The 18,944-nt window shown below is 34.9% G+C and overlaps 1 protein-coding gene across 11 annotated transcripts in view; it reads left to right on the top strand.

The window, feature by feature from the left end:
- Positions 1-18,944, top strand: part of cacna1g (calcium channel, voltage-dependent, T type, alpha 1G subunit) — a 162,906-nt gene that overhangs the window by 12,770 nt on the left and 131,192 nt on the right. For all 11 annotated transcript variants that reach the window (XM_051124015.1, XM_051124013.1, XM_051124014.1 and 8 more), the window contains exons 2-3: positions 1,014-1,147; positions 16,502-16,599. In XM_051124015.1, coding sequence (XP_050979972.1) covers positions 1,014-1,147; positions 16,502-16,599 — 232 coding nt within the window. The remainder of the gene's footprint in view (positions 1-1,013; positions 1,148-16,501; positions 16,600-18,944) is intronic.

Raw genomic sequence — 18,944 nt, 5'->3', positions numbered from 1 at the left:
TCTGAGTTCATACGGCCGCCGGCGTCTCAAGGACCCGGCCTGTGGTCTTTACTCAAGAACTGACAAACAGCCTTTTGCGTCTGCCTGAGGAAAATGCATGTTTAATAAAGCAATTTAGTTCATAAGGTCCAGAAATGCACCATCTATTGTTGAAATGAAATTAAAGGAAGTTTGAATAGGTCACCAGTCTAGCAGATTTCCCTTCCATGCATGTCGTTCTAATCAACAAGTCATTATTCAACAACAGCAAACTGAATATTCAATAAACTGATGCTGTTTTTCTCATAATCGCTTTGTGTAATATATGTCTTTATGAGTCTTATAGTCTTGTTTATTTTCAGCCTTACAAAGGAGTACATTTTCTGTCAGAATTGTGCGTCTGACTTTGTTTATTAGCGCAAACTTAATTTACTGACACGGACTGAGGGTCTGTTCGCACACAACACATTTTTCCGTTCCCCTGTGTTACTTTTTCATTGTTTTTCTATGCAAACATGCACTAGACGGACATTTTTAACCGTTGCGCTCATGGCTCACGTGACACAAAGTTCACAAAGTGAACGGCCTCTGATTCTTTTAACCTCTTAATGCTGTATTTTGCGTTTATATTCATTAAAACTCCATATTGCACGTTGTTGACTTTATATATGTGCGTTTAATAAGGTTTTTTTTTCATGCAAAGCACATTTCCGGTAATGTAAGCAGAGGATTTGTTGGGTGAATTGGCTGTTTGTGCCCACTCAGACTTTTTGAGATCACTGTGTGAGGATGAGTCAAGGCTTATAGCCCTTCAGCACATGGACACACACTCTCTATGCTGTGACATCAAAGTGGAAATTTCATATTCATCTGCATATGCCTTTGGAGGGTTTATTTCTTTATTTATAAGTTGCCCTTAATTTAGTACGGGTTCCTGATCAAGAGGAGAACATTTTTGCAAACTCTGATTTGACCAATGCAGCATTTTAAGATTTTGCTAACCCTTCGGATGTTTCTTTTTTTGTCCCCCTCAGGACTTTGATGATTTCATCTTTGCTTTTTTTGCTGTGGAGATGGTAATCAAGATGGTTGCACTGGGCATCTTTGGGAAAAAGTGTTACCTTGGAGACACCTGGAATCGGCTAGACTTCTTCATTGTGTTGGCTGGGTGAGTCCTGAAATGACTTTACTGAAACTTTGTTTTTTTGTAGTAAGAATAAGTGCAGATCTGTATACTTTATATTGTCCTTGTATGTTCTGCCAAATCTTACTAAAATCTATATACATTACACTGTAAATAATAAAAAACACAATTTGTTGAGTCAGCTGCCTTAAAAATTTAAGTTCAGTCAACTAAAATAAGTTTAGTCAACTTGAAATGTTAAGTTGTACTAAGTAACGACTTAGATTTTTGTGTTTGCTAAACTTAACAGATGGGTAAGTAAACCAGCTGCCTTAAAATTTTAAGTTGATTCAACTCAAATATCTAAGTTGTCACTTAGTATAATTTAACATTTCAAGCTGAATAATTTTTTTTTAGTTAACTGATCTTAAAATTTGAAGGCAGCCAGGTTACAAATTATTTTAAGTTGACTCAACAAATTGTTTTTTACAGTGTAGGGCTGGCTAAAAATATAGATTTCTTGATTTTAATTGATTCTCATTTTTACGAAACAACTCTTAAATCCCAAGAATTGATTAATCTAGCCTGGTTTCAGTTAATGAACGCATTCTAGTTCTCCCATCCATTAAACCGTAATAACTTACTGAAATCTGTATCCTGTCTCATGTAATCGCTCAATCACTGTTTCAACTATGCAAAGATGTCAATATGACAGTTTGTAAACATCATGTAATGTCACATTTACCTTTAGAAAAAAAAAAAAATTCGGTGACCATTGTTAGTCAGCTCGAAAAATGAACTCTAGAGCATTTTGCTAAATATATGCATCACATAACATATTCATTATCATTTTTACTGTTCTTCAGTGTTTGATTTATGTTTGAATAAATCCAAATTGCAAGCTTGTGATTCAGAATTGAATTGAATTGAATCATGAAATTTGTGTCAAAACCCAGCCTTAATATTGAATACACTACTGTTCAAAAGTTTGGGGTTAGTGCTGTATTTATTTATTTATTTTTTGGAAAGAAATTGATGGTCTTATATATATATTTATCTTTCAAATAAATAATTTTTTTGTATTTATCGAAGAATTTTGAAACAAATGTTTCCACAAAAATATTAAGCCACACATTAATTTTCAAATCAGCATTTCTAAAACACTGTAAAATATAATTACGGTATTTTTGATCAAATTAGTGCAGCATGGTGGGCATAAGAGACTTTAATATTAAAAAAATCTAACCGATTCCATACTTGTGAACAGTACTTTTTTTTTTTTTTTTGCTTGATTAGTTATTTTGATTCAAAAAGCAATTCATCCAACAATTAACCCCTTTTCAAGCACCTATAATCTATTTTTACTCATCCCCATGTTGTTTTAAATCAATTTAATTGAATTTAATTTGTAATAAAATATTTTCAAATATTGATTTTATTTTATTTTGTTTTATTCAGTTTCAAATTAAATGTTTATTTTATTTTATTTTATGATCCAGTGTTTCAAATTATTTTATTATATTTTATTCAGTGTTTCAAATTACTTTTTATTTATTTTATTTTATTTTATTTTATTTTATTTTATTTTATTTTATTTTATTTTATTTTATTTTATCTTATTTTATTTTATTTACTGTTTCAAATTCAAATACTTTTTATTACTTTTTTTGATTTGTTTATTTGTTATTTGTCATGAAACGCATACAAAGGACTTTTGAAGAACTTACTGAAGTTTTTTCTTCCAGTGACAGTTCATATCGACCATGTATATAATAAATAAATAAATAAATAAATAAAATAAACAACTATAAAGTAATAAAAAAATATGTATAAGTTTAAGTAAATATTTGCTGCCATTAGAAGCCTTGGATTATTTTGCCATATGAACTACTTTTTTGTACTTTTTTTCTTTTTTTTTTTTTTTTTTTTTTTCTTTTTTTTTTCCTGGAAAGAGATGGTCACTGTGGAAACTAACGAGCTAAAAGAAAATTCTTTTAAAATGTATTCTTTCATGTTTCCCAGTAGACATAACAGCATATCAATTTGGAACAACATGTGGGTAAGAAAGTAATGACAGAATTGGGATACGGCTAGTTCTTCCTGGTATCAGCCTGTGTGTCTTCTGAATTGGTCACATGACGTGTCATACATGATTAGCTGCAGATACGTAGTTCTTCAGCGCATCTTTGTGAGTGTCAAAATAATCATCATCACAGCCAGTTTCTACATTTCTGTGTATGTGTGCGTCTTAAGTCTTCTAAATAGGGCACGCTGTTGTGTGAGGCACTACAGTGTGAAGCACTAATCAATGAACATAGGTTTGTAAACACCATAAAACAAAGAGATTGATATTAAATACAGACAGTTGTGTAAATGCACGCCCTGGGAAATATAGTAAAGAAATTGTGTATCACTAATATGGATCTACAGTGTTTCGAGAGAGGTCAGGAAAGACAAGCTGCTTAGTGGATAAAAGATTTGTGGTTTGTTATTTGCGATGTGTGCTTTCCAAGAAACACAAGGACTCCCATTTCCATTCCATGAAGCTTGTCAGTCATGGCAGCACGGGCTTTATTGCCAGATTTACTACCTCTGACCTAACCTCGTGTGTCATGTTAGTAATCTCATAGGATTATTTGTTGAAATGGAAATCATCCCAGCATATGGAGTGTATGGAAGCGCATTCAGGAGCTATCATCCAAAGTGTGTACACAAGATAACCATACAAGAGTGCTGGCTTGTTCTGCTGTTGGCGCAAACTAGTTTCCCCCTGGGTTTTTGATACTTCTCCAGATGAAATGCTTACCACCAAAACCTTCAGTAATTCATGATAGTCTATATCATTTTACACGTTCTCAGCAGTTTGATCAGTTGTGGTGACTTCTGAAGGATCTGGCAAACATTTGGTTATTGGCTTTACAAAAAAGTACCATGGTACAGTAATGATCAAAAGTTTACATACACGTTTCAGAATCTGCAAAACATTAATTATTTTACCAGAATAAGAAGGATCATGTTGCATGTTGTTTTTTTTATTTAGCACTGACCTGAATAAGATATTTAACATAAAATACATTTACATATGATCCAGAAGAGAAAATAATAGTTGAATTTTTAAAAATGACCCTGTTTAAAAGTTGACATATGATTGATTCTTAATACTGTGTTGTTACCTGAATGATCCACAGCTGTGTTTTGTTTAGTAATAGTTGTTCATGAGTCCCTTGTTTGTCCTGAACAGTTAAACTCCCCTCTTTTCTTAAGAAAAATCCTTTAGGTCCCACAAATTATTTGGTTTTTTAGCATTTTTGTTTTTTAAAACCCTTTCCAACAATGACTGTATGATTTTGAGATCCATCTTTTCACACTGAGGACAACTGAGGGACTCATATGCAACTATTGCAGAAGGTTCAAACGCTTACTGATGCTTTAGAAGGAAACATGATGCATTAAGAGCAGGGGGTGAAAACTTTTGAACAGAATGAAGATATGTACATTTTTTTTTTATTTTGCCTGAATATTTTTTTTTGGTTTTATTTAGTACTGCCCTTCAGAAACTACAAAGATACTTGCTTGTTTCCTAGAAGACAAAATAAGTTAAATTTACCCTGATCTTCAAATTCAAAAAGTTTTCACCCCCTGGCTCTTAATGCATCGTTTTTCCTTCTGAAGCATCAGTGAGTGTTTGGACCTTCTGCAATAGTTGCATATGAGTGCCTCAGTTGTCCTTAGCGTGAAAAGATGCATCTCAAAATCATACAGTCATTGTTGGAAAGGCTTCAAATACACAAAAATACTTAAAAACCAAAGAATTTGTGAAAAAAAAAGAAAAGAAAACAGCTGTGGATCATTCAGATAACAACACAGTATTAAGAATCAAGTGTATGTAAACTTTTGAACAGGGTCATTTTTTATAAATTTAACTATTAATTTCTCTTGTGGACTATATTTAAATGTCTTGTATGTGAAATATCTTATTCAGGTCAGTACTAATTAAAAAAATAACATGCATTTTGTATGATCCCTCTTATTTTGGTAAACTAATTCATATTTTGCAGATTCTGCAAGGTGTATGTAATTAATATACACCAAAAATATTGCTGTGGTACATGTCCAAAAATCAATGGTTGTACCATAGTGACTTGTCCAAAAAGCTATGGAACTTGCTACTTGTCCAGTGTCCAATGTAGTACCTTGTCCAAAAAAACATGGCAGTACCACGGTTCTTGTTTGTAAGGACTAAAATTCATTTATTTTTTGGGCTTTGGCAAAAATTGGCAAGCAAAGTAACATAAAAAGTGTAATTCATTATAAACCAGAGAACTTGGAGGCATGGTTTATATGAACCATTTGTTTCAGTTTAAAGGTTAACATTTAGTGTCTTATTTTCCTTTTGGAGAACATTCTGACGCAATAAATCACAAGTCTAAAGCTCACTTTACCCTGCTTACTATGTGAATAAATTGGTGCTGGTGGTTCAGCTGGATGGTTTGGTTTCCAAAACCCCCTTCACTCAGACATTGTTTTGCTGAATCTTCTGTTCTCTTCTATCTGAGGTGAGCCAGGGAGCTTATAGAAGGCGAAAGATCTTGGCTGCTGTGCTGTGGATCGTATGTCTTTGTGTGTCTCATCTGCAGAGACATTGAGGCGAGCCTTCTCTCTTCTCAATCTTTCAAAGCAAACCCTTAGAGAATGCAGACCCTCAATACACCCCACCAAGACAAGGTATCAGTTTCAGACACCCGCAGCGGTTTGGCAACTTCTGCTGAATCACTTTTAAATTAGTCTGCCCTTTTCCTATCCACAGAGTCTTCACACACACTGAGTTAAATACACAAAACTTTCCAAATCCACGGGGCTTCTACAAGGGATTGTGACAGTTTTGAGGCTTTTTAAATGCTCTATGAGACAGAAAAGCTTTTACGATTTTTAATGAGAGATTGGATATAAAGGTATTTCTAGAATTTTTTCTAGCATACTTTGCCATAACCTTGATGGAAGTGAGTTTTACGAGTTTTTCCATAATGCTCTACCAAATGTTGCATACTTTGACAAGGAACCAATATGTTATTATTTCAGGCATTATTTTCTCTCTACTACAGGGCTGCACAAAACGTTCATGTCTTGCAGTCATGTGCCAACTTTGGCCTCGACAGGAAACAGATACAAGACAAATTTGATCTTTTATTATTGCTTAAATATTTCTCTTTTACTGGAAAACCTGGTGTTTTTACTCTATTATTTTTCATCAGTGCTTTTAATGATATGCTGAATGTTATGTATCTCATCTGGGATATGATGTATGTTTAGTCTGGAATAGGGATGTGCACAGAAAACGAATAATGCGTTCTACGGAGCAACTAAAGTGAAATGGTTAGCCACTTGCTAGGGGTAGCCTGTTACATTACAGTACATAAAATTTCACTTGCCACTAACATACATCTAATCTTGTAAAATGTGTGGTAGATACTGTCGCTCCGATCACAAATCTTGAAAGTGAAAGTAAAACACGAGCACGCATTCAAAAACGATTTCAGTGCCCCACATATTAATGCCTGACGCCTCTCTGATGCCTGCAATTTATATACAGTGCAATTACCCAACAATATAATTTCAAGAAAAAGCATTGAAATATACATTATCAGTCAAAAGTTTTTGAACAGTAAGATTTTTAATGTTTTTTTTTTTTTTTAAGAAGTCTCTTCTGCTCATTAAAGCCTGCATTTATTTGATCGAAGGTACAGCGAAATATTTTTTATAAATATTTGAATATGTTTTTACCATTTAAAATAATTGATTACTATTTAAATATGTTTTAAAATATAATTTATTCCTGTTGTTTCAAAGCTCAATTTTTAGCATCATTACTCCAGTCACATGATCCTTCAGAATTCATTCTAATATTCTGATCTGCTGCTCAAAAATCATTTATTATTATTATTATGTTGAAAACAGCTGAGTGGAACTTTTTTTTAGGTTTCTTTGATGAATAGAAAGTTCAGAAGAAAAGCATTTATCTGAAATAGAAATCTTTTGTAACATTGTAAATGTCTTTATCATCACTTTTGATCAATTTAAAGGACCCTTGCAGAACGTATTAATTTCTAGAATTTCTATTTTTAAAAAAAATTGTACTGACTCCAAGCTTTTGAACAGTATAGTGTATGATGTTACAAAAGCTTTTTATTGCAGATAAATGCAGATTATTGGATCTTTCTATTCATTAAAGAATCCTGAAAAAAAAAAAAATACTCAACTGTAATAAATATTGATATTAACAATAATAAATGTTTCTTGAAAAGCAAATCAGCATATTAGAATGATTTTTGAAGGATCATGTGATACTGAAGACTGGAGTAATGATGCTGAAAATGTAGCTTTGATCACAGGAATAAATTACATTTTAAAATATATTCAAATAGAAAACAGCTGTTTTAAATAGTAAAAATATTTCAGTTTTTTGCTGTTTTGGCTGTACTTTGATCAAATAAATGCAGGCTTGGTAAGCAGAAGAGACTTCTTTACAAAACATTAAAAAACGTTTGACTAGTGTATATTTCCCCTCCCATCTTGTATTTTTTACCCTCAGGGGTTTCGTAGTCACGTCATTTGCTTTCCGAACACGATATTTGGATTCGGGCACATCCCTAGTCTGCAAGCTAAACCATTAAGGCCAGGACCAAAAGTTTTAATCTTCCGTCTTTTCCTTCCTCTTCCTCATTCCGCTAATTCTAAAGCCTCCTTTTGTGATCCACTTCCACATGCTGCTTTTATCCACATTTATTTCCACATCCATATTAACTTCCTGTTATCTTCCTTGTCTGCATTTATATTCACTTCTACTTACATCTAAAGTACATCCCCTTCTCCTCTTTATCTTCCTCATCTTCTTCCACTTTTTCTTCCTCTTTCCCTGTATCATTGGCTTTTTGCCTGGCAGTTGTATGATAAAAGGGAAGGCTCTGAAGGCTCTGACTGTCTGCCTGGAAGCATTTCAGGTTTTTAACTCAGAAAGACCCCTCAACTCACTTTCTTTCTTCTGGTAGACACTCGCCGCTCATTTTAAGCCCAGCAAGCTGACCTGAGAGCCAGGATTGACTGACACAATACTCCCCTATTCATATATTTTAGTTTCAAAGATTTTCTCTATCTTTTTATCTCATAATGGCCTTTTCAGATAAACGTCTTGGTGAGAATATGTTGATAATTTACTTTCCTTAATGGTTGTTTGACCTGACATGTATTGTGTTTCATGTAGACAGCTGTCAGTTTCTGGTCAAGTCAATAGTTCTAAGGCTAGCATAACCTGTCAACATAATTGCCGTCATTCATGTCAAAAAAGCTGACAGTTTCTGTCTTCCGTGTGACTGTCACCAGAACAGCTGATGAAGTTTACTTTTTATTTCTATTCTAGCTAACAGCCGTGACCAGTTTGGAGGCAGGTCTGCTCTAGATTGAATCTCAGTAAAAGCTCCTGATCAGGTCATGACCCACATCACCGGTGCTAATAGAGTCTCTACTGGCCTGAATGAGGATTCCGTGCTTAGGTATAAGAGTCTTCAGGAATGCCATTTGGCTGGAAAGCTGTGGATGATACTGGATGGCATCCAGCGCTTTCATCTTAGGAGTTCTTCATCTCAAATTTGTATATGGAGATGCCTGGAACAGATAACACAGTCATTCACAGATACGAGCAGATGGCTGAGAGCTTCCACACATCCATTAGGCTGAAACCTAGGGAAAGAAATGACAGAGAAATGTTTGCTTTTACTAACAGGAGAGATGGTGAAATAATGGCTGTAAAATAATAAGCAGTAATATACCCAAAAATCAAATACTCACTCATGTTAAGTCTGGATGACTTTCATGATGCTTTAAAGGGGACGTTGGATGGCCATTTTTCACAAGTTGATATGATTCTTTATAGGGGTGTAACGATACATGTGTTCGTACCGAACCGCCACGGTACCGGCATCTCGGTTCGGTGCATGAGGCCTTAGAACATAGGCAATTCACCCTCAATCCAGAAGGGGGTGCAGTAATGCAACTCTGTTTGATAACCGCCAACAGGAGAACAGCGAATGCCAGGAGTTGCGCACTTGAAAACAAAGCACACTACATGTGTTGATTCTGAACGCGTAAAGTAACGTTACTTTAAATTCTTGCGCACTCAACTGTCTGCGAAATGGAGCTTTGTGCTCTTGTATCCTACCTCTCTCATTCGGCACAAATCCAAATATTCCATAATATTATATTTCCATATTTGCGATGCATCCAAATGCTAAACTATTATTTATTATGTAAATTATAGATTTTGTACTTAAGTTGCATTCTAACGGTGACACAGTGAGGCGGCCACGCTGATGTTTGGTTCATTGTGTTTTATTTTGAGTAATGTTACCAACTGCGCTGTTAGCAATGCTAGAAGCCTGGAACTGATATGTTTTGTGTTTGTGTGCGCTGGCGCGATTACTTAAACTTTCCTCATACCACCAAAATCAACTTAAACAAAAAACAAATAGAATGTCGCTTTCTGGCATTTGAGTTTCCTTTCTGTCACAAAACTGAACTGAAACTCAGCAAATATAGGCTACGTTACATGTCGCACAGTTTTTTCCCCTTGTCTATCAGTTAATTAAATTAAATATATTTCAAGTATTTATTCCTTGTATGTATATACACTACCGTTCAAAAGTTTGGGGTCAGTAAGACTTATGCTCTTATGCTCATCAAGGCTGCATTTATTTGATAAAAAATATAGAGAGAAAAAAACAGTAATATTGCAAAATGTTTTTTACAATATAAAATAATGTTTTTTTATTTTAACATACTTTAAAATAGAATTTATTCCTGTGATGAAAAGCTGAATTTTTATCAGCTGTTACTCCAGTCTTAAGTGTCACATGATCCTTCAGAAATCATTCTAATATGCGGATTTATTATTAGAATGATCAATGTTGGATAATATCAACAGTTGTGCTGCCAAATATTTTTTGGAACCTGTGATTTTTTTTTTTCAGGATTCTTTCATGAATAACAAGTTTAAAAAGTACAGTGTTTATTCAAAATATAAATATTTTATAACAATGTAAATTATTTATTATTAACTTTTAATAAACTTTTAATTATTAACTTAATACATCCTTGGTGAATAAAAGTATTAATTTCTTAAAAAAAAAAAAAAGAAACAATAAAAATGTACTGACCCCAAACTTTTGAACGGTAGTGTATGCAGATTTTATAGCCTATATATGATATTAGTTTGATATAATATTTAGTATTTTCACATGTAGGTGGAAAAACATTGTAATTTGTACTACTGTCTGTTTAAAATAAATGAAAAGAAACCTAGCATGGTAGATTTTTTTTTCTGTTGTACCGAAATCATATCGAACCGTGACCCTCGAACCGAGGTAGGTACCGAACTGACATCTGTGTACCGTTACACCCCTAATTCTTTAGGGTCTTCATGAAATGTCTCCAACATACTTTGGTTAAAATTCCTCAATGGTTGTTTAAAACGACACCATTTTTCCCTGTTTACAGTAACATGTTTCGGTGCATGTCTCTTTAAATGATAATGAACTACTGCTCGCCCCACCCCTTCTTTAATTTTTTTGTGTATTCAGTGGCGCGTTACCTACTAAAACAAAACAAAAAAAAATATGCTGCATCCTCAGTGGCTCTGATGTCAGGAGAAAATTAAATCTCTTATGTTCACTTTTATATCCAAATACAAAACACCTGCATTGCTACCGAGACGTAGTCGCTACAGTTGTTCGAACACAGGGAAAATGGCGGCAAGTGTAGAACTGGCTAAGGATGGAAATATTCTAATACAGGACAGTCTGTCAGAGGTTGTGGGCGGAGCCTGAACAGTATGATGTCATACTGCTCAGAAAATCAAAACAGCCTGATATTTTTTTAGTGATTTTTTTTTTTTAAAGGAGTGAATGGATTTTTATAATCGTAGGTTGGGTGTTAAATGTGTCAAATAGATTTGAATACATTTAATAACTTTTATGAAATATTCAGGCTCATTGAAAAGGCAAATTATATGCAAACAAGTCTGACTTTTGTCATCTGCTGTTCAGTTCTTAATCAAACCACTGTTTTCATGAAGGAGAGGAGAATCCAAATGTCCACCTCTGCTTCTGATTTAATGATGCTTCTTTGGCTGTTTCCAGACCCACTGCTGACACACATTATGTTCAGACCCAGACCTTGTCAATAGGACGAGACAAGGACAAAGCATTATGAACAAAGGTTATCAAACGTTTTCTCAAGGAAAAAGCCAGTTACAGGTCCCCTTCATTTATTTATTTTCGACCCATCAGAGGAACGCTCTTTAGCTGAGGCACACGGAGCAAATCTGGTTTCCTCTTCATCCACTTGAGTTATATTGCTGCATTAGCTTCCATTATGATTATTATTCTCTAAAGCGACCACAGGGCCCTAGAATGGGTCAGTGTTGACATAGTATAATGTATATAGACACAAGGGGAAAGCTAGAGAGGTAGAGAGAAAAATAAAGGAAAGAACAAAAACCTGACTTTGTTCCTCATTAAAATGGTGAGAAAGCTAGGGAAGTGTCTGTGCTCTCAGATATTCTTTCTCTTTGAATTGGAAGGCTTTTGCTTGGCTTAGGTGTTGAGGTATTGTTTTGAAGAATATTTATTTGAGAAACAGAAAGGAACTTGTCATTTTGCTGTTCTGAATTCGAGGCTAGGGGCAGATTATCCTGTTCCGACCATAGTAAATCAATCTTTCCCGTCCCATAAAAACGGAAGAGCACCCCTGACGGCAGTTGTCTCTGAGAGCTTGTTGAGAGAAAAATAAATAGAAAAGTACAAGACACAAATATAAAACTGAAGAGAAATACAGTATGTTTGAATCTTTTTGTCGGTGAGCTGATACAACTAGACAAGCCCCGTGAAATCAAAATGGAAGTTTTGTAGCTTTTAGTCCACACCTGTTAGCTCAAAGGCAATCTGTATGCTAGTGTTCTCGTGAAAGTTCAGGAAAATAGCTTTTAGCAGATGTAGCTAAAACAGAGCAGAAAGCATTTATATATACACCACTCTTTGAATGTTTTTAATATTTTTGAAAAAAGTCTCTTATGCTGACCAAGTCTACATTTATGTTACCAAAATAAAAATCTAACATTTTGAATATTATTACAGTTTAAAATAACTTTTTGCTGTTTAATATATTTATGGAAAATAAAAAATATATTAAAGCGACAGTTCACCCCCAAAAAAGGTGTATTGTATATGACTTTCTTCTTTCAGACGAATACATTCGGAGACATATTAAAAAATATCCTGGCTCTTCCAAGTTTTATAATGGCAGTGAATGGGTGTTTAGATTTAGAAGTCCAATAAAGTGCATCCATCCATCATAAAAATTACTCCCCAAAACCACAGGGGTTAATAAAGGCCTTCTGAAGTGAATCGATGTGTTTGTGTTGAAAAATATCCGTTTTTAAAACTTTATGAGCTATATTTTCTCTAGCTTCGGCTAACTGTCGTACGCACGTCAAAGAGAGAGAGGCGTTCCAGCAGATGACGTAGGACGTAGGCGAACGTGGAAGTGATGAACCAGAGAAGAGAGTAAAACAAAACATCAGTCATTAAAAGTACAAAATGAGGATTTGTAAAGAAAAATGTCAGAGGATTTTGATATAAACCAAGAGGAGACTGGTTTTCCTTTGCTGTAAACAAAACTTGGTTCTCGCGAGACTAGCGCATTCTTACAGGAGCTTATGCTACGCCTACGTCCTGTGTCATTTCATGAATGTGTGTACAACAGTTAACGGGAGGTATAAATTAGTTTATAAATTTTCCAATAAGGATATTTTTCTTAAACAAAAACACATTAATTCTTCGGGAGGCTTTTAATAACCCCCTGTGTGGAGTACTTTTTATGATGGATGGACAGTTTGTTGGGCTTCAAAATCTCAACACCCATTCACTGCCATTATAAAGCTTAGAAGAGCCAGGACTTTTTTTTTTTTTAATGGGTCATTCTATGAAAATGTCAATTTTCTGTCCCTAGCATTTACAGAAATATTACACTTGAAAAACGCTTTAGAGTTACAATTTCGCTATATTTTAAAATGAAACAAAATGAACAATTACACCTTCTTGAGCCACTGATGTGGCAATATTTGTTTTTAATTTAAATATATAGAATTCCAAAGTTTTTTTCTACCATTTAAAATACAATAACGTATTCATAACTATCAAATATATGATAAATGGCGTAAATGGCGTAAAAAACTAAATGCTGAATAAATATTATAAAATATATATTATAAAATATAAAGTAGTGGTCTCGTGGAGATGTCACTGGTGTTACCGTTTAACAAAAATCATTTATTTTGAAATAAAAATCACACTGATGACATCGCTTGACTTCCTTCTTCCTATTTCCTAATAATCTGTGTAAAAAAGGTCCATGTTAAGTCCACTGTCCCTATCTCTTCATTTCATATAAAGCTTTTAGTTGAAGTCACTGGTGTGACCTACTTTATTGTTAGGGATTTGCAAAAAACTAGAGTACAAATGGATTAAACTACTTAATTTAGTGAGTATACCATGATTGACAGCAGGTGGTTTGATAACTTGCAGCAGCCAATTTGTAAAATGCATTTTTCATGAAATTTCTCACTGTGAAGATCAGTACATCGGGTCTCTTTATGTCACTGGTGATTCATTGTGTCACTGGTGTTACAGTGTTACATAATGTCCTTATTTCTTGCATTTTCATTATTTTTCTGTAACTCTGACGACGTACTAAAAAAATCGAGAAAAAAAAATCATAAAAACCTTTAATAAGAAGGTAAAACTTATGTGGTCTTTAAGTAATTGCACAAAAAAGATTTTAAAATTTATTAAGCTATTCATAAAGTCAAAAGGCAATCTAATAATGTGGTCTAAATTTAAATGTTAGAAAAATAAATAAATTTTAAGACATATTGCCGTCCCAAAAGTGGGCATTTCTGTAGAATGACCCAAATATAACTCTGAATGTATTGGTCTGAAAGACGAAAGTCATATACACCTATGATGGCTTAAAGGTGAGGGTGTGAGCTAATTTTCAATTTTGGGTGAACTGTCTCTTTAAGGATGTTTTACATAGTCATTCTGATTACGTTTCCTAAATATGGAAAATTCCAGGAATTTCTCCTCTAGGAAGTCAACCAATAATGTATGACTCATCTTGTCTGCAAGGACCTAAAATTTTGTTTAATCAAATGTTCTTCCTGTAATAAAACCTACCTCTGATTAGCAATAATAAAGGAAAAAAGGGACAAACATTTTGATGTGTTTTAGCATAACTACATTGGCACAGCGAACAAAACTTGTTACTAGCATTATGTAACTGTACTAGTCTCATACATATGCACTGTATAAATGTATTTGTAGTTGGTCTAAAACAAGATACAAGAAATAAGACAGAATTTAATTCATGTGGACAGACCGAGAGGGAAAGTGAGGACAGAGTATGTGTGCGTGTGTTGTTAGGGGTATCGTCCCTCTCTATCTTAATGGAGAGCTGATTGTTCGGAAGTGAACCTCCTCTGAAACTCGCCTCATTAACCTGCCAGGTGGTGGAAGACACCAAGCTCTGATTGAACTGCAGCCAGGACGGCTGCTTTGAAGACCACAAGGGACTAGACAGAGAGAGAGAAGCAAAAGCATCTGAAATACTGCATGTACTCTGTTGCAACCTTTTTACGTAAACCAACAAATCTTGCACTGATCATACAGAACAACCCTGGTTCATAACGTATGAAACGGAGTATGTCCTAAAAGAGCTGGTATTTCTAATGCTGCAGGAATTTAAATGTCTTTCAGTCCTTTCAATAGTCTGTTGCGGAGCTGTTCAAACAAGACACAACAGCACGCTAGCTCTCTCGAGTGCAGCCGGAGATCGATTTGAGCGGATTTCTTATGGATGTGGAAGGCCACACTTGTTTGAATCCGAGACCCTTGGCTCGCTCATACTTTTCCTATTATAGTGACCTCGCAACTGGCATTGTATACGCAGCGTGGAGCTGTTGTTGATTGTGCGACCGTGTTTTCAAGAAACTGAGAGATTCTGGGAAGGTGTGTCATCCTTCACCGCGGTCGTTCCAACGCACAAACAGATAACAGAGGTCTAGGCGCTGACTGGACAGACGCCCGGGCTTGACACTTCACTTTTTGTTTATGTGTTTGCGAGCAGGCATATTAGAGACTAAGAGACTGTTGACGATACCGCATTTACACACGTCCTCCTTGTTTAGACACATCTACGTCCCCGGGGACATTTTTGCGGAGTGTCCTCACGCATGTCCCATCTCTCTCCTCCTTTACAGGCGTTTTGTCCTTTCTGTCTCACTCGAATCTCCTCTCTCCATATCCACTTCCTGTGTTCCCCTTCTCGTTTGATATTTTCGTGTTTTCTTCGTTCCCATTCTTTCAAATTTTAGTCTTAGTCACCACTGTTATTATTTTTGCAGTCCAGTCACCAGCTGGTTTCCATCAAGCCCAATCAGTGCCTTCAAAGCTGTTCTGCACATTTCAGGAGCAACAAAGTCAGAACACATTTCCTCACTGCCCTGCTTGGCTAATGGGGCTCGCACTGTTTGCACGTCACCGACTTCACTCGATCCATATTTGAAGGAATGGAGAAATACCCCAGATCACGCAGCCTTAATCTAAGCGGGCCATGTGACCGTGAGAACCCTCATTAACATGTGCCTATGCTTATCGACATCAGCTTTGTGTGTTAACCTCGATACGTACTGTAAGTCTATGTTTTTAAGTCGTTGTATGGTCAGGAACGGTTATTGGGTTTGCAATTACACGGTTGCAAGCTCACAGGCACATAGAGACACACACTTTGTTTATTTTCTACGAAAACATGCGATTCTTTCATGTGCCTCGCTCCGAAGTTCACATGTGCGGAGCAGCTGTGGATGTGTTTGTTTGCGAAAGCTCTACATTAACCTTCCTTCCACCTCTCTTTGACCTAATTGAAAACGATTCAGTGTAATTGTTTGATGAATCCTGATAACTTTCGATTGATCTACAGTATGGCGTTGGCAGTTCGGCAGAAAACACGCCACTAATGTGTCTGGCCTGTCAGCGTTTATTTGAAAATATTGCTTGCCTTTTACGCTTTGCTGCCATAGTAAGTGATACATATGGAGTGTGTTCGTCAGTTTTAATATCAGATCAGTTTTTGCCTTCAGATGACATTAAAAATTTCAATAAAATCCAAAATGTGGATTAATTAACAGATGCACTGCAAATGGGAGGTAATGTGTTTTCATTAGTGTGTGCATGCATTCAAATATCTTGCTTTATTGAAAGTTTAAACACTTGTTATTTGTGTGTGTGTTTACAGGATGCTGGAATACTCTCTCAACTTGCAGAATGTTAGTTTCTCTGCAGTCCGGACGGTCAGAGTACTTCGACCTCTTCGGGCTATCAACCGAGTGCCCAGTGAGTATAATATCAGCAACGATTTTCCAAATTCTCCTTACAGCTAAAAATGAACAGTTGTATTTTTGTTAAAGGGAACCCCGGGTAAGACTTGTATGGTTTGATGTAACATAAATGGTGTGTCTTACTGAAATATGTAGTAGAAAACCCATGAAAGATTTACGTTATTTAAAATTGTATCAAATAGCAAGTAATCATATGGTTTCATTGAACAAAACTGTTAAAATACATAATGTACTATAAACAATAGAGTTAATGTACATTACGCATTAAAACAAATGCCTGCAGAGGGCGCCAACAGCCTGACGATTGTTTTTACACTTTACAGTGCGGTCTAATCCGTGTTTAATATTGACTCAACAACATTTAATTCAAATCTCAGCTCTGTCTTCCATTTTTGGCCATTTCTTTATGATATAAAAGCTACAGTCACTGTAATTTCTTGAATATTTGGACATCAAAATGTGTAAACTCAGAGTGAAGGTTTAAACTTTATTTATTATGTTTATTCTCCTGATTTACTTTACAAAGCTGATGAAATAGCGCACTTTGCGTTCCCAGATGAACGTTATAATAAACCCAAACTCACAAAAACATGCAGAGATGGAGTTTGAGATGCTCCACACATTTTGTAGCAGCATCTACTGTGAATAGAGCCGATCTGAGATGCACGTACGTATCCTACACGCATGTAAATAATTAAAGCGCATATATTAAATCTGCAATGCATATAAGTATATATTTAATTGAATCGTAGTGTTTGTGAATTCTTAATAGAATTATGCTATCAATAGCATGATATGCAATTGAGGATGTTTTAAAATCCAATACTCGAATAGAGGAATTGTTGCAGCCCTAGGTGAGAAACTCCTTCAGTGGCTGTGGCATCATGACAAGCTTCAGCATGTTTACATCCTATGGCATCTAGCGTTTCTTGTCTCTGCCGTTTGTAAGCTCTTTCAGTAGCTGTGGTCCACTAAAAGCCCAAAGGCATCAGGGTTAAAGTGGAGAGAACAAAGACGTAGGTCTTTAGGAAGTTTTATTCATTCACGGGCATCTTCCCAATCTTTTCTCCTCTTGTCATCGCTAGGAAAGCAGTGAAGACTTACATTGCTTCTCATTACCCTTCGACTGAAAATTACAACCAAAAACTGCAAAATGTGGCATTGTATCAGTATTTTATTTTTTGAGCTGTGTATTAAAAGTTGTGTTGCGGTAAAAATAGCAACAGGTAGCGCTAGTAGCTCACTGAGTGTAACCATTCCACGTCATTGAAAATAATGGCGTCCCCATACACTGTAAAATAACAATTTGTTGATTCAACTTAAAATAATTTGTTACACGGCTGCCTTAAAATCTTCAGTTCAGTCAACTTGAAATGTTAAGTTGTACTAAGTGACGACGTAGATATTTTAGTTCATTCAACTTAAATTTTTAAGGCAGCTGGGTAACAAGCCCAGCTTTTAAGTTTAACAAACCAAATTGTTTGTTTAGTCAACTCAAATATCTAAGTTTTCACTTAGTACATCATAACATTTTAAGTTGAACTTAAAATTTTAAGTCTGCAGGGTAACAAATTAGTTGACTTAACAAATTGTGTTTTTTTAGTCCCAAATATGTATAAAACAACATGTGTGTGTGTGTGTGTTTTTTTTTAAATAACGTAAATCTTTCATGGGTTTTCTACTACATATTTCAGTACATCACAGACATTCCTGAATGAATCAGTGTTTTTTTTAAGCAAATAGGTTGTCAATCAATGTAAATGATTCAATCAGTCACTCACTTGTTTGTTTCTGAACCAGTCTATGTTTATGAATATATTAGTTAGGTAAATGATTTAATGAGTCACTCAAGGGAGTCACTTGTTTTGTTCCTGAATGAATCAGTTTATGAATGAATCATTTAATTAAATGATTCACAGAGTCACGCAATGGCATACATTTGTTTTGTTCCTGAAAGTTCCATAGTTTTTGAATGAATCAGCTAAATTAATCGTTCAGTAATTAACCCAATAATTGAGAGTCACTTGTTGCGATTATGTAACGTGCAGAAGGATTCAACAGTTTGTCTGGAATGTACAAAAACATTCATAGTAATACTCAGTTAAAAAGCAGTATGCACAGTAATAAAAGTTTATTTTTATATTATATTGCAATCTATTGATTGTGTTCTTTGTAAGTTAGTACATTTTTCTTTAACAGTGATTGAATGTTTAAGGTACATTTGTACTAGTTTCTCTTGTAAAAAATAGGAGCTCAGAACTTAATTCGATTTTTTAATTCCCTGCATTCAATCAAAGAGTTTATTAAATTCCGAATGTTCTATGTTGAATTACATTATTT

Source organism: Labeo rohita, chromosome 12, assembly GCF_022985175.1.
Source record: "Labeo rohita strain BAU-BD-2019 chromosome 12, IGBB_LRoh.1.0, whole genome shotgun sequence".
Taxonomy (NCBI): Eukaryota; Metazoa; Chordata; class Actinopteri; order Cypriniformes; family Cyprinidae; genus Labeo; species Labeo rohita.
The sequence above is the reverse complement of the archived record's forward strand: the minus strand, read 5'-3'. Positions and strand labels throughout refer to the sequence as shown.